Genomic DNA, 16,772 nt, shown 5'->3' with positions numbered 1-16,772 from the left:
AAGCTAGAGTGCCAACGGAGACCATTTTTGGAGAAATCAGACCTGGCCACCGTGGTACACGCACTGGTTACATCCCGTTTGGACTACTGTAACATGCGCTACATGCGTCTGCCCTTGAAAAGTGTTTGGAAACTGCAATTTGTACAGAGAGGACAGCAGCCAGGCTCCTACTGGGAGCTTATCTCAGAGAGCATACCACTGCTCTACTGAGACAGCTCCACTGGTTGCCAATGTTTGTTTCCAAGGTGCTGATTTTAGCCTATAAAGCCCTACATGGCTTTGGTACAGGCTACAAACCAGGCAGACAGCTAAGGTCCAGCGGGGAGACCTTGGTATCAACCCAGGCACCTTCTGGCATGCACTTTAAGTGGACCAGAGAGGACTCCTTTTCGGAAGCTGCCCCTGTGCTATGGAACACACTGCCTGAAGCGTTAAGATTGGCCCCTTCTTTAATGTCATTCAGGAAGGGTGTGAAAATGTTCTTTTTTGAGAAAGTGTTTAATTAATCCAAATAAGTAGTAGTTGAAGCTTTGGGTTTTTATTTTGGTTTTAATGTTCATATGATTTTAATTGTGTTTGCTGTTTCAAATATTTATGTTTTAATTGATTGTTTTAACTTTGTATTGTATATTTTGTTCTGTTGTGGCCACCTTGGGTCTGTGCTCAGAGAAAGGTGGGATATAAATTTCTCAATAAATACATACATACCTTTAACTTTGAAATTATGAATGTCATTACAATCCTTAAACCAGCCTTGTGAAATGATTTTTAAGAAAAGAAAAGTGCCTTTATCAGATCAATGGTAGATTTTCCTTCCATCCAAATGCATGGCTATGTGCCAACCACAGAACTTGGAAGATATTTACTCCTTTGAACTATAACCCTCTCAATAACCCAATCAGCAAGGCCACATGTGTTTCTGGAAGATGTAACTCCAAAAGTAACTCTTCCAGATTCTAATTACTATTGAATCATTTACATCATACATTGTACACAATCATGGAGTTGTGGTTAAGACAAATTCACCTGGATACCTACACAGTATATGAGGCAATCCAGTTCCTGGATTCACTATAATACCACCATAGAATTTTCACTTCTATGACACAAACAACACTAAGTACAAGAAACCACAAACAAAAGGCAATTTTATTTTTCATCATCTCTACTCAGTGCTCTCATAATATTCAGGAATTAATTTTGAAAGTTGATAAATGAAAAAAAAACTGTTCTCTGAGTGCAAAAAAACTCCCTACCTAATTCATACAACTCTAGACAATTCACAATATCATTACATAATATGATTCCTCAACCTTCTTGTGACCCAGCCACTAGAACAGCGGTTCTCAATCTGGGGGTCGCGACCCCCCAGGGGGTCGCTGGCCCATTTTCCGGGGGTCGCGAAGCCACCTCAGTTAGCTCCGCCCCCCACCAAAATGGCTGCAGGATCCTGTGTGAGCCAAACAGCCAGGCACTCCTGGTTGGCTCTCCTCTTCTCGCAGGACTGCAGGGAGTCAGGAGGAGGAGCTTGTAGGCAAAGGTGTGCACGGGCCCTTACCTCTTGCCTAGCAGAGAAGGGGTGAGGATTCAGCAGGCCGCCCACTGCTCTCCTCTTGCCCCCCCCCCCCGCCTCAGAAGGTGCAAGCCATGGAGGGAGCTACAGCCATGGAGGGAGCCTTTTCCATTCGCCTCTTGCACCCTCCAGCCTCGGAAGGCGCAAGGGGCATGTGGAAGGCTCCCCGCATGTCTGCAGCCATGGAGGGAGCCTTTTCCACTCGCCTCTTGCACCCTCCGGCCTCAGAAGGTGCAAGGCGTGAATGGCAGGCTCCCCGCATGGCTGCAGCCATGGAGGGTGCCTTTGCCACTCGCCTCTTGCACCCTCCAGCCTCGGAAGGTGCAAGGGGCGAGAGGCAGGCTCCCCTCATGGCTGCAGCCATGGAGGGTGCCTTTGCCACTCGCCTCTTGCACCTTCCAGCCTCGGAAGGTGAAAAGGGCGAGTGGAAGGCTCCCCACATGGCTGCAGCCATGGAGGGTGCCTTTGCCACTCGCCTCTTGCACCTTGCAGCCTCATAAGGTGAAAAGGGCGAGTGGAAGGCTCCCCGCATGGCTGCAGCCATGGAGGGTGCCTTTGCCACTCGCCTCTTGCACCCTCCAGCCTCGGAAGGCGCAAGGGGCGAGAGGCAGGCTCACCGCATGGCTGCAGCCATGGAGGGTGCCTTTGCCACTTGCTTCTTGCACCCTCCAGCCTCGGAATGTGCAATGGCGAGACGCAGGCTCCCCGCAAGGCTGCATCCATGGAGGGTGCCTTTGCCACTCGCCTCTTGCACCCTCCAGCCTTGGAAGGTGCAAGGGGTGAGAGGCAGGCTCCCCGCATGGCTGCAGCCATGGAGGGTGCCTTTGCCATTCGCCTCTCGCACCCTCCGGCCTCTCAGGCAGCTGTGCCTGCACCATTCACAGGGCAGCAAAGAAGCCTCTTCAGGAAGTGAAGCGATTGAAGGTAGGATAAATCTAATCTTTTGTACATGCCTCTATTGTTTGTGGAGTTCAGAATGCTCTTTGGTGCCTGGTGAACTGCAATTGCTATATGTCAGGGTCTATTTTTCCCAACCCCCTCCAGTATTTTCTGTTATGACGTAGCAACAAAAATATGGTTGGGGGTCACCACAACATGGAGAAGTGTATTTAGGGGTCACAGCATTAGAAAGGTTGAGAACCACTGCACTAGAACAACTGTGGAGTGTCAGAAATGGCAGTGTGATTAATAAATTTGAATCTCAGGTTCTAATTACTTCATTACCAACATTCTATCTACCTTCAAGTAGGGACACCATACAGCTAATCCTCCATATTCACCAGGGTTAAGGACACAGGAACCCCATGAAAGTGAAAAACCACAAATAAGGAAATTCCTAATTTTTTATCTGAAAAAATAACTTTCTAGGGATTTCTAGATCTGTTAGCACTTTCACTAAAACCTAACCACAGAATTGCTTTGGAGAAACTTAAGATATCTAGAGAGAACATCTTTGATCAAATCTGTAAATAATCAAATCTACAAAAGTCAAGACACAATTGTACTCTCTAGAAGAGCAGCAGCTACTTCATGGTAGTTGGAGCAGTGGAATTCAAGTAGTTGACTCTCACATGCTATTATAATACCACTGTCCAAGAAAAAGTTCTCTAGACAAAACGATGATGATAGACTGAGAGAATAGAAGATTACATGCCTTTCTTGATCAGGCAGACACAGGACAACAATGTCAATTGGAGCTCTTTTAGTACTCCACAAATGTCAACAAAGTTGAGATATTACTATCTAGTTCCCTATATGTGTCTAGTCAAAAAGAGGCACCATTAAGTACAGTGGTGATTATGCTCAAGAAAGCATCCTCATTTGCATATCAAAAGCAAGAAACTCCTTCCATTTTAACTGCCGGTGGGTGTCTTTAGAGAGAAATATGTATCTGGTGAGATATAAAGGTTGAAGCAGGTATCCACCAGCATGAAAAGTGACATTTTGAACATGCATATCTTTTACTCTCAAATTTGTAATTCTCTTTCTCTTCTCAAGGTAGATTTTGCCCTTCTTAAATGGAAATTATGCAGAAATTTAACCCAGATCCATAACAGCATAACTATGCCTCAGGTTATACAATGTAACCATATCTGCTTTCAATAATTGTCATGTTCACCATAGTTAATACTAGGGGTGTTCAATTCGGCTAAACCCCATGCTATTTTCGGTGTCTGGATTTCTGTGGCCCTTGATCCATTTTTGGGAGTCTCCTGAATTCAGGTGGGCAGAATTCTGTTATTTGATCCGGCAGTCAAAAGATATGCTTTTGCTCCAGGAAGATCTGGCCCATTCACGGTAATGGAGGAACTTCCCAGGCTTCCCTTTCCATCATTTTTAGGGCATCAGTCTTAAGAAACCACTATTTCTGGCATTGTTTTTCATCGGATCCTTGAATAAGACCTGGGTTTAAGGCATTGGACTTAAGAAACAACCTTTTCTGGGATCCTTTTTCCTCAGATCCTTCAATAAGAACTGAGTTTAAGGCATCAGTCTTAAGAAACCACCTTTTCTAGCATCATTTCCCTTCATATCCTTCAACAAGACCTAGGTTTAAGGCATCAGACTTAAGATACCATATTTTCTGGGAACCTTTCTACTTCAATAACGCCTCGGTTTAAGGCATTAAGAAACCACATTTTCTGGCATCGTTACTCCTCAAAACCCTTTCCATGAGGGTAAGTTAAGAAACCCTTTTTAAACACTTATTTCAGTGACAGCCACACCACCTGAAGGAGAATTTTTAGAAAAAGACATAAATTACCTCCTCATTCTATGGTGATTTAAAAATGGCAAAATGCCTGTACCCCACATTTGAAGCTTGAGTCATGTGAAGTGCATCATCAATGGTAGTTTCTTAAGTATGTAGAAAGCAAATGCTTATTTATTGCTATTCGAATCCAAAAGCAAGGCATGCAATGCAGAGCTGTGAGCAGCACTGAGAATTTATATCACCAGCAGACTGGAGAACAATCTATCTCTCTCAGAAACCTCCTCGCAACAGAAAAATGGAGGCCCAGCTTGGCTAAAGACACTTCACGGCTTTCTTCTGATCTGATTGGCTCAACAGGCAGGGCTCAATGGGAAACCTCATGCAGGGGTGAGGCTACCTCTCTGTGCTCCATGTGTAGCCAAATGAAACTGAAAGCAGCTGTTGTCAGCAGCCCCATGATCTGCTGCGGACAAAATAATGGTGGTGGGGCCCGTGCCATTATGGCTGGCCAAAAGAGCCGAACAAGCCGGAGCCCATTTTGAAAAACGGATCTGTGCACAGCCCTAGTTAATACTTTCTAGTGGTTTTCTTTTCTTATGGAGCAGTGAAGACTAGAGAGAGAGAGAGAGAGAGAGAGAGATTTTCCGTGGGGTTAATTTGTCTGTTAATTGTGCTATCTTTTGTTTGTTTCTACTGACTCATTTTTCTTTCTTGTATTTTGTGTCATTGTTATAAACCACCTTGAGGGCACTTATGGAGGAGGTACTCAAAAGCACTATGTAAATGTCTTTATAAATAAATGCTTTTTTTAAAAAGAGAGAGAGAGAGAGATAATTATGCAGAGGTATCTTTAAAGTGGCTTGACTAAACTCTGGGCAAGTTCACCAAGAAATAAGCCAATGTTATTCAACAGGGAGAGGTTGGGTTATTTCATTTGGCTTTCAACTGAGTTTATTTGCACCTCATTGATTCTGCATAGGACTGCAACTTGTAGCTCTTTTACAATCCAGTCCCGACTACAATTACTCAGAGGTCAATTGAACAGACTTTAGGGGAATTATTTTTAAGTGACTAGGCTTATGAGGGAAGAAAGCAACAGGACCACAGAACTAGCAGAATCCACTACTATCCCAAATGTGGAAGAGGATCTGGGGTTTTCTAGCCCAAGCGGTTTGCTTGCAAAAGATTCATCTTTCCCAGGCTGTTCATTGGTTGTGCTACTGCAGGCAGTACATTCATAACTTTCCAGGCTAGGGAAGGGGGGTGAATGGAAAAACATCTTAATTAAAAGTAACTGGGCCTGCACTCATGTTACTGCCAATGCTGGAGGCTCCAATTTTAGGCTAAGCCATCTTTTATTGCTTCCCTGAGCACCAAAAGAAAAGGAAACACATCACACTGCTCAGATAGAGAAAGAATGAAGGAGAAAAAGTACTTTAGCAGCCCAGTGCTTTCATCCCATCTCACATTACAATAAGATAGGAACTGGGAGATGCATAACTACCACCATTGTTTAGATTTCAGTTATTCAAAGTAGGCCACACATAATACTCATTCCCATAGATCCTTCTGCAATGACCACAGGAATTTCAAGATACAGGTATTCATTTATTGCTAGACTTCCTTCCAACCAAGCGTTTACCCTCTTGGTCACTGGAAAAAAGAAAAAAAAACAGCTTTGTGAGAATGTAATAGGAATGGTTGAGAAATCAAATGGCTTCACATTTGAATTTGAATTCAAATTACCCAATCAACATCTCACATACACAAAACTGAAAGCCATTGACTGTAGACTCTAGTGGGAAAGCTCTGGTGAACATTCTGACTCTTACACAAAGGTAAGAAGGCCACTTTGGGACTTCCTATGGAGAGAAAAAGCAGGGGATAAATAAAGGGAGGGAGGCTTACTTGATGTGGCCTACAGCAAACTGGCCAATGTGCTTTGGTCACAAGATTGTTACCCTTTGGCACTAGTTCCCAGTATCCCCATGCTAGCTGGGGAATGCTGTAAGCTGTGGGTGGAGGGAGAATTCTGATCAAACTTTGTCCTTCCCTGGACAACCCAGCAGAAGAGGACCTTTTTTGTCTGTGGCATCCAGATGATGGAATAGCTCCCCATCTGTCAAACCACCCTAAAACTGCATTTCAAGCTTTTGCTGCTTAGTTTAATAATTTATACATCATGTTTCAGATGGCATATTTTATTGTATTACAGCTTTTGTTCTCTATATGAGTTACTCTTTCCTATAACATACATCCTTATTGTTAAGATATGTTGTTGTTGCGGCAAGATATCTAGTGCTTGCTGTGCAGATGAAGTCAGGATATATATATATATGTCTTTATGAATAAAATAATGCTGTGAGGCCATCTGCCCCTGAATAATGGAGGATCCATCTATTGTGACTACCAAAAATTCATGATTCAACATGAATTTATCTTCTTGTTTCTAAAGCCATCTCAGCTAGCAGCAACTCAGTATGAATGAAAGGCCCTGTGAGTACAATTCCAGATTAATATGAAAGGGGCTTGAAATGATTTGTGGGACTTGGGTAATGCATGAACTCTTTTATCCACAAACTTAACCCTTTTGGCAATGTATTCATGGCTTCTTTTTTTTTTTTTTAGTCCGTAGTACTCCCCTCTGAAATTTCGCATCTGTGCATTATACAAACTGGTAGCCAAAAACCCAATGCATATACAAAACCATCAAGATGGTCCAATATAGTACAGAAAGCAGTTGCTGGGGCAAAAAAGCTTTTCTGAACATTCCTCAAAAATGAATGTGCCAAGTACCCACAACCAGCTGCTTATAAATCTGGATAGACAATGGGTTGTCTCAATGACAGCATATCATACTCTCAACAACCCCTTTGTGTAGGTATCACATCATTGACAGGGATCCCAGTTTTCACTAGAATTAAGAGGGATCCACACCCATGAATGCCTATCATTCAAAGCAGTACCGCAAGCCAACTCTAGAAATGGTTGCTTGGTTAATGTCTTGCATGGCTTAAAACCATTATTTCCTTGTCCCATTAGTGGCCAGAAAGATGAGCCTTAGAACCTCATCACATTTGAAAATACTGCATTTCTGAGACTGTTTGAGAATTATTTCCATGACATTTGCCCCACTTTGTCAGTAATCCATCAAAATCTGTCTGCAAAATGTTGTAGAGAGTGAGTATTTCCAGATGGAATTCTAATCACAGTATTTGAAATACTATGCAGTTTTCCATCACTGAAGTGCTGTTTTTGCATGTGATCGGGAAATCAGAATGCATTCAATCAGTAATGATAGGATTTTAAATTTGGAGATGTGTTTAGGGGAGGAGTCCTGTGACCCCGGACGGATCATGATGGAAGCTGCTACCATTTCTATTTGGGATGCTGAAGGAGAAAGATCTATGATATTAAGGAAATCAGGAATGCCTGCTTTAACTTGTTATATATTTTTTAAAGTTTAGCCAGAATGTGCACAATTTTTCCTCCATTGTATCTGTATTGAAGCAACAGGTTTTTGCTTTTAGCTATTATGCCTCCTCAGAAAGAGTAGCAGCATTATCAGAAGCTGCTGTTGCCATTGCATTGCTTTGAACTCAGCCTCATAAAACTTAAGTAGAAACTACAGCAGCACCAAATACAGCAAAGGAGCAATGTCTAATATATCAATAATCTATTGTTTAGAAATCCAATAAGATTAGATTTATCAGAACTCTGTATTTTGTGCCAAAAGATAGGGATCAGGCGAATGTCTTTGCTGATGCAAGTATGTTTGCAAAATCTCATGAGAGTGGTAGTTCAGGACTTGGAGGCTACATCACTATGCAGAGTATAACTGGGGTTTTTTAAAGAGTGACTTAAGGAGTCTTTCAAACAGATTAGGAGGAGCCAGGCTTTCAAGGTGTGATGGGACAAAACACAGCATTTTCTGAACATAAGAACCATAGTATTTGGGTGTGATGGGGTCCCTGAATGCATCCCGTCTACATTCAGTATGCATTCAGTCAGAAAAAACTATGGGATACATACTGATAAAAATGTAGTATTTCCTAGGCCCTTCCACACAGCCATATAACTCAGAATATCAATACAGATCATCTACAATACCTGCTTTGAACTGGGTTATCCGAGTCCACACTGCCATATATTCCAGTTCCAAGCAGATAATGTGGGATTTTTGCTACTATTCTGGCCAAAAGCACAGAAGAAACATCCAATGTTTTTTTTTAGTAAACTGGTGTTGTCTGTTTTTGGCTATTTTATCTGAATGCATTTCATGCTCAGTCTTTCTGGGTGCACCTACATGTATCAGTTACTACTCAATATGCCCATTTGTGACAATTTCCTGGATCACAGCTGCCACTTGATAGATGTGAATGCTGGGAGCTGAATCAAACTGCGCATCACTGTCCAGATTTTGGGAAGCAATGTGTCTATACATCTATCACTCACAGTAGTCACCTAGTTTAGTCCCCATCCATAAAAGACACCTTTTGTCAACCAGCTTCTAGTAAATACTGTCAGTGTTGTAGTTGATTCGAGGGAACACTAAGTAAGTGTTGTAGTTGATTCACTTGACAGCTGTCTCACTAAAAAACCAGGGAGAAAAATCCAAAAATACTACATTTGAAATATTAATCCTCTGAGTACCTCAGCTGCAAGAAGGTCTCACTTGATTGTGTCTATGGCTTCTGCCCATACCGAATAAACAGAGGACTCAAATCTATACAGCTGTCAAGCATTAAATTCACACCTCTTTTTAGTAGGGTCCATGTTGAAAAGACTACTTAGATCATGTTTCAGTTACGATATATTGCCATACAAAGTACATAATTTCAGCCTTATGTCTTTCAGCTTGTGCACACTTAGCAGAAGAAATCCTACTATTTTCAATGGAATTTAATCTTGGCATGCTAAATTTTCTACTGGTAGGACATTTGAGAGCACACAGGAAGCTTAAACATACTTCCCTCTATCCTCAGTTTGAGGTGGCACAATTAGAAAGAATCTCTATACTAATTATACTGAATGTTAAATTGTTTACTTTGTTTCATTTTGTTGCTGGCATCTGAAAACATGATATTCAACGTTAAGGAAAGATATCTGTGCATCTTGAACTCATCTGTTAACTTGTGGCAACCCCATGAATTTCATAGGGATTTCTTAAACAAGGAATACCCAGGTGGTTTTGCTAGCTTCTTCCTCTGAAATATAGCCAACAAAATCTCATATTTGTTGGTGGTTTCCTATCCATGTACTAACCAGGGCTGGCTCTGTTTAGCTTCCAAAATTAGATAGGACCTGCTGTCTTTAGGGCATTTATACTCAGAAGTAAGTCCCACTGCATTCAACAGAATTCTGTAAGCCAGTTGTTCTCAACCTGTGGGTCCCTGGGTGTTTTGGCCTACAACTCTCAGAAATCCCAGCCAGTTTACCAGATTTTAGGATTTCTGGGAGTTGAAGGCCAAAACAGCTGGAGACCCACAGGTTGAGAACCACTGCTGTAAGCAAAATAACCAAATCAGGAAGATCTAACACATAATGAAGGACTGGAAGCATAAGGCCCTGGAATAGATGAGGAAGTGTTTCAACAAGCGGCTTCAAAACATTGGGTTGACATGAGATAAGAAAACCTGGGTACATTTGAGAAAATCTGGGGTGCTTTTTCTGAACATTATACATGGAGTCTGCATGCCATTTGCTCTACACCAGGCTATAAAGCAATATGAATGATTATTCAAAATTGTAATTAGTAAAGTTTGTAACACATGTTTAAAATGTGACATATGCACAGCTGGGGTTGCTTTCTTATTTTTTTATTCTTGTTTTGTGTTTCATCCCCACTGTGTATATGACTTTAGTAAGGAGGAATGGGAGGGGGGAAAGAAAACTCAATTTAGAGACAAACATGCAACAGAGCAGGATTTTTCATGCATGTATATTTTTTAATGATCAATAAAACATCAACAGCATCGACAGTTACAGAAAGTTCACCACCTTCATCCCACAAAGTATCCTCAAATGACAGATTGCACAATTCAGATGCTGGCTGAAACATGGATGTGATCATATTTCTGATTAACTTGAATGTGCTGGTTTTCACAATTTCACCACACATTTGTGCATGTCTGGATAATCTGAAACAGGTCCTTTCATACTACACAAATATACAGTGACATGATTCGACTCTAGACACCACGGCTGCAGCCCTTGGAAAACAAAGTTTTGTCATTTGGTGAGGCACTATAGCAGTGGTTCTCAACCTGTGGATCCCCAGGTGTTTTGGCTTATAACTCCCAGCTCTGACTGTGAGAGCTGTTCAACAGTGGAACTCTCTGTCCCAGAGTGTGGTGGAGGCTCCTTCTTTGGATTCTTTTAAACAGACGCTGGATGGCCATGTGTCAAGGGTGCTATGAATGCAATTTTCCTGCTTCTTGGCTGGGGGTTGGACTGGATGGCCCATGAGGTCGCTTCCAACTCTATGAATCTATGAAATCCGAGTCAGTTTACCAGCTGTTAGGATTTCTGGGAGCTGAAAGCCAAAACATCTGGGGAGCCATAGGTTGAGTACCACTGACCTATGGCTTCCTGGCTGATAACTGTAAGTAACTCTCCTTAAATTGCAAATTCCAGGATTTCATGGGACTATAATGCTACAATCATCCATGTAAATGAAACCCCCAAACCATCCCCCTTTCTCCATTCAATCACAGAGCCATAAAGATAGATCAGTGGTTCCCAGCCTGTGGTTCATGGACCACCAGTGGTTCCCAAGAATGAAAATATGGTCCATGGCCCACCATTACTACACCCGTTGCCTCAAAACCATGTGGCAACGATGAGAGCAACTCTCTTATAGTGTCGAGGCAACAGGAGTGTCAGGAGGGGAGAAGCTGACTACCCACCAAAGATTACTACTGCCACATCGGCCCTAGATTATTAAATATGGTTTTCTGTGGGCAAGCAGATACTACTACTGGATGGCATATGTTCTGTATCAACAACTAGAGTTGATATGGTCTAACCAATACAATTTTCTGAATCAGCACCGCAAATAACCAAACCGAATCTAAAGCTGATTTGTAACTCTTTTGGTACTAATGTTGGAGAGTGGTCCCTGGTCAAAGTTGTCCTTGTTCAGGTGGTTCCTGGTCAAAAAATAGTTGGGAACCACTGAGATAGAGGAAGCTCACCTTAACAAAATATATCTCTCTGCTTCCCACCAAACAGCGAAGTAATGTTGGCTTAGGTATTCTAACACCAGCAGACTATTCTGCAAAAGAAATAACCTCTGTTTTGTCAGGAATAATACCACACTTCTGCCTTAATCAACTGGAGGAAATAAAGGCATTTCAACAGTGACAGCCCACACAAGCCAAAAGGAGCATTTACACAGATCTATGAAACAGCTGGAAGTGTGTGCATACCATCAGAGAGAAGACAAACCATTTTGTTTTGGTCAATAATAGTTTACGTCTCCAACCGTTAATTAATTGAGCTGTTTGCAAGTCTCTGGGAAAACAGAGAGGAAATACTGCCCAGGGAAGCTCCAAGTGGCGGCCTGTGATACCATTCTTATTTTTCCTTCAGCAAATGAAAAATGGAAGAGTCAAGCCGCTTCCTCGCTCTTCAGGGGAGACTGAAGTCTCTGGCTCTTATCTCCCCAGCAGTGTATACCAGGAATTCCTGAGACTTTGCAACACCTGATGAATTAGCAACAATGATCACAAACTCAAAATGAAAAGCCCAGAATGCATTGTGCCGGCGTGCGTGTAAATCATACATTTCACACTGCTGCACAATAAGCCCATTTTGATGAACCATCCAAGCTGCAGAAGAAAAGGCTCTTAATATCTAAGTGTTGCAATGCAGTCGTTTTCAGAAATATCCTTTGGCTCCACGCAAGACAGCGACCAAGGTGAGGGTTAAGCAGAAACTGTTCACCTGTCCTATTTCTTGGCACCTTGGTCTAGTCTCCTGCAGGGCTGCTTCAAAGAGAGTAAAGAGGGGAGGGGGCAGCTCTAAATCCTCCAGGAGTCTCCACTAAAAGACATGGATGATATTCATTATCGCATCACTTTCTGACACTTTAGCTTCTTAGAATAATGTGATCTCCGGCTACGACACACCGGGGGACAAGGAAGGATTTGCCTGCCAAAGCAGCTTCACTACAAACCCAGAGGCAGCCCAGCGATAAGGAGAGGCTAGTATAGCATAGTAGTAACAATGGGGAGGGAGGAAAGTCACAAGCCAAGCCTAGGAACTACCTCACTATCGTTCCAAGAGAAGCATGTGACAATGGCCCAAGCTGGCGCCTTCACTGCCATTTCGTCAGAGGTCAAGGTACAAGTGCAAAGCACATTTACAACCTGAATCATTTTTCCAAAGAAATCACATGCCAGCCTCAGTTTTACTCCAGACTTTAACCCTTGAACGTAGGCACAGAAAGAGAAAAGTACTTATCAAGAGAGTTTAAAAAAAAAGATTTTCAAGTCATGTGCACAATCTATCACTAATCTATCACTACTATTACATGCTTGTACATACAGTAGACTCTCCATTAATCAAAATTCACGCAACTGGCAAAAAATTAAGTAAAATTGCATACTGCATTCACAAATCCATTTTTATAATAAAGTAAAGCTGTCACATTATGGTTGTTGTAGGTTTTTTGGGCTGTATGGCCATGTTCTAGAAGCATTCTCTCCTGATGTTTTGCCTGCATCTATGGCAGGCAAACTCTGAGGATGCCTGCCATAGATGCAGGCGAAATGTCAGGAGAGAATGCTTCTAGAACATGGCTATACAGCCCAAACAACCTACAACAACCCAGGGATTCCAACCATGAAAGCCTTCAACAATACATTGCAACCCTAATTTGCTTTCAATATTTTAAGGCAAAGGTTTCCCCTGACATTAAGTCTAGTTGTGTCCCACTCTGGTGAGTGGTGCTCAAGCCAAAGAACCGGCAACGTCCATAGACATCTCCTAGGTCATGTGGCCAGCATGACTGCATGGAGCGTCATTACCTTCCCACTGGAGTGGTACCTATTGATCTACTCACATTTGCATGTTTTTGAACTACTGGTTGGCAGAAGCTGGGGCTAACAGTGGGAGCTCTCCCCGCTCCCCGGATTCGAACTGCCAACCTTTTGGTCAGCAAGTTCAGCAGCTCAGCGGTATAACCCGCTGTGCCACCAGGGGCTCCCGCTGCACAACTGGATATTACTCTGGGCTACTTTGGCTAGCAACCAGAAAGTGTATTCCAATGGGTGCCGGTTAACTGGGAGTCCACTGTATCAGCAATAATACAACCAGCAACACAGGTTGTCTGGATTATGTCAAACATTGACTTTCAGGAAATTTCCACTCACTGGCCCTTTTAAACCCAATATATCATGTTCAACTTTCTCTTCACATAATGATGTTTGGGAAATGTTGTATTTCAACAGACCAGTCCTATTAATGGGTGTGCATCATGCAATAATAATAATTATTCTGCTCTTAAAGTATGGCTAGGGAGAGCACACCACTGACAACAGGGGGGCCGACTTCAGAAGGCAGCCAGGGTCTTTTATGCAACCTTGTAAGCCGCCTTGATGTGTTTTCCGGTTCCCTTCGGGGCTTCCTAGTCAGCATTATGTAAATATATTGTGCAAGGCAGAAAATACAAAGGCCTGTTTGCAAAACATCCTTGCCCTTTCTCCTTTCCTCCAGCTGCCTCCCATTGAACTCCCCAAAGAGCCTCCTCCTCCTCCAGTCCCCACACACCGAGGCAAACTGGGACAGAGGGGCTGAAGCTGCCCTGGGTCTGGTCTGGAGCAGGTCCAGCCCGGTTTCATCCGGACCATCAACACCCTTCCGCTGGGGACGACTCGGCCCGCCGAGCAAGGAGGCGAGGGCTTGTTTGGGACCCAAACAAAGCCGATTGGCCTCTGTTTCCGGCACAAAACAAGACAGACCGGGACCCAGTGGCATGCGCGACATGATCCCAAATTAAAGCTGCTGTTGAGTAATCTGTGAAATAGGAATTGAGAGCAAGTGCGGAAGAGGGGGGAGGGGAGGGAGCGGGGGAGCGGGGGGGGGAGCAATCGTCCCCAATGGAAAAGTCTTGGCAGGCTCAAGGCTTGAGTGATGGATGCCTGGTGGCTTTGGCCAGGCTTTTCCTCCCCGGGAAAGGAATGCCTCCCGCTGAAGCCTTCCCAAGCAGCACAGGCTCGTGACCAGGCCGGAGCTGCCAAGAGAGCCTCCACCTGATTGGAGGCCGGCGCCGGTCCCGAAGGGGGACGGCCTTCCCAAAGGGGCTCGCCGGGAGACCGCCCCCCCCCGCCCCTCTCCCTCCCTCCCTCCCTCCCTCCCTCCCGGAGCTGCAGGTAGAGTGGCATCGAAAGAGCAGCACTGACACTCACAGGAACCCTCCCCCTCCCCGACCCCCACCTAAAGGAGGCAGGGATCTTCCAAAGTCGCTTATTGGGAGCCTCCAGGGGCCTCTTTCTCCTCCAATCCCTGACTTGCCCTTAAGAGTGCGAAGAGACCACAAAGGCCATCTAGTCTAACCCCCCCTGCCATGCAAACCTACGGGTCAATAAGCACCCAGGACCCCCCCCCCCCAAAAAAACCCCATTCTACACATATACTTTCCACAGATATATAATTCTCCCTTGCTTGGAAGCTGCAGGGCCATTCAGTGCTAATCAAGGTGGCCCATTGCAACACCCACAGACAAAAGTTCTTTCTCCCTCCCACCGTGGACATTATTCCACAGATATATAGACCTCGCCTATGTATTGTCGAAGGCTTTCGTGGCCGGAATCACTGGGTTGTTGGAGGTTTTTCGGGCTGTATGGCCATGTTCTAGAAGCATTCTCTCCTGACGTTTTCCCTGCATCTGTGGCAGGCATCCTCCGAGGTTGTGAGGTCTGAACCATGACCTCACAACCATGGCATCACAACCTCTGTGTGAACCAGGACCTCACAACCTCTGAGGATGCCTACCATAGATGCAGGCGAAACGCCAGGAGAGAATGCTTCTGGAGCATACACCCCGGAAAACTCACAGCAACCCACCCTACATCTGTTTGAGCCTGCAACTGGGTCCAAATTGGGGGAGAAATGACTGTGAGCTCCCAAGGAATCCTTCCTTCCCGGTCTCCCTCCAAAGCTGCAAGGAAGAGGAGCCGCCAAAGCGCCGGACTCGCACCCAGGACCCAAGCTCTGCTTTGAGCCTGCAGCTGGCTCCCAATGCGGGGCTGTTCCTTGGGGGCACCAGGGGCTGCTTTCCTCCTTGCCCCCTCCTTCCAAGCTGTGGGAAGAGCAGCAGCAGCAGCAGCGAGAGCCCTCTCTCCCCACATTGAGGGCTCCCCTTTCTTCTCGCCGCTCCTGGCTGCCCCACGAAAAAGGCTGAACTCAAGGCTCTGAGGCAGGCGATAGAGGGGGAACCGGGGGGGGGGGGTCCCCCGCCCTCTTGCTCCCCAACATCCAGGAGGTGAAGCTGGCACCACGAGCGGAAGGAAGAAAGGCATGCAGGGTTTCCAACCGGGCAGCGCCGGGAGCTGGAAGCAGAGACGGAGGCTGCGTGACCCGGCTCCGCTCCACGTGCGCCGCGTGGAAAGAGAAGTGTCCCGTTCCCAGGCCGGCCAGCCGGCTGACTCTCGCCTTTCCCCCTTCCGCGCGTGGGAACTGCTCCCCTCCTTCTCTCCGGAAGGCCAGGAGAGGAGCACAAGCCGCGCGCCAGATCCCGGCTCCCGCGTGCCTCTGAATCTGTCAGCCCCGGTCAAGCACGCGCGGGAGGGACACGGTCCCCGGGTTGGGTCAATGGGAAGCCGGGCTCGGGTTGGTAGGTGCTGGTAGCCCTTTCCAAGTCCGCCTTCTCTGGATGTCTTTTGCCCGGATGGACAGAGAGATGGATGGATGGGAAGCCACGTTGCCGCGCGGCGCCGGGCACATGTCCCGAGCAGAGGCTGCGGGGCGCCTTCCCTTTTCTCCCTCCTTCCCTACCTGGCTGTCGGTGAGATAGTTGAAGACGAAGGAGGAGAGTTCCTCGTCCAGAAGCGCGCTGCAGTCCGGCTCCGCCATGTTCCCGCTTCTCCCTCCTCCCTCCTCCTCCTCCTCCGGCGGCGGCACCCAGCAGCAGCAGCATGCGGCAACAGCCCTCGCTCGCCTCACCGCCAGCCAGCCAGCCAGCCAGCCAGGAACCAGCCCAGCCGAGCCGGCGAGGAGGAGAGCGGGAGGCGGGGCCTGGAGCCCGCCGGACGGGAGGGGGAGGGGCCACACTGTGTGGGGCGGGGCCTCGTGGAGGGGCGGGGCCTCGGGGGGGGGGCGAGGCGGAGGAAGGGCTCAGAGGGAGGAGGAGGAAGGCGCGCCCACTGCGCCTGCACTGTGGGGCTCACCCTGCCCGGCTTGCACTGCCATGGCTCAATGCTTTTGGAGTTGCACTTGACTCGAAGGCACCGTCCTGCCCTTTTTGGCAGAGAAGGCTCAAGA

At 45.8% G+C, this 16,772-nt stretch overlaps 1 protein-coding gene across 1 annotated transcript in view; it reads right to left on the bottom strand.

Moving 5' to 3' along the window:
• The window catches only part of PPARGC1B (PPARG coactivator 1 beta), a 146,462-nt gene extending 129,949 nt beyond the window's left edge, over positions 1 to 16,513 (bottom strand). The window contains exon 1 of the mRNA XM_060765052.2: positions 16,287 to 16,513. Coding sequence (XP_060621035.2) covers positions 16,287 to 16,364 — 78 coding nt within the window. The 5' untranslated portion in view covers positions 16,365 to 16,513. The remainder of the gene's footprint in view (positions 1 to 16,286) is intronic.
• Between the last annotated feature and the right edge of the window lie 259 nt (positions 16,514 to 16,772).

This window comes from Anolis sagrei, chromosome 2 (genome assembly GCF_037176765.1).
Source record: "Anolis sagrei isolate rAnoSag1 chromosome 2, rAnoSag1.mat, whole genome shotgun sequence".
Lineage (NCBI taxonomy): Eukaryota > Metazoa > Chordata > Lepidosauria > Squamata > Dactyloidae > Anolis > Anolis sagrei.
Note: the sequence above shows the minus strand (reverse complement) of the source record. Positions and strands in the feature narration are given on the sequence as shown.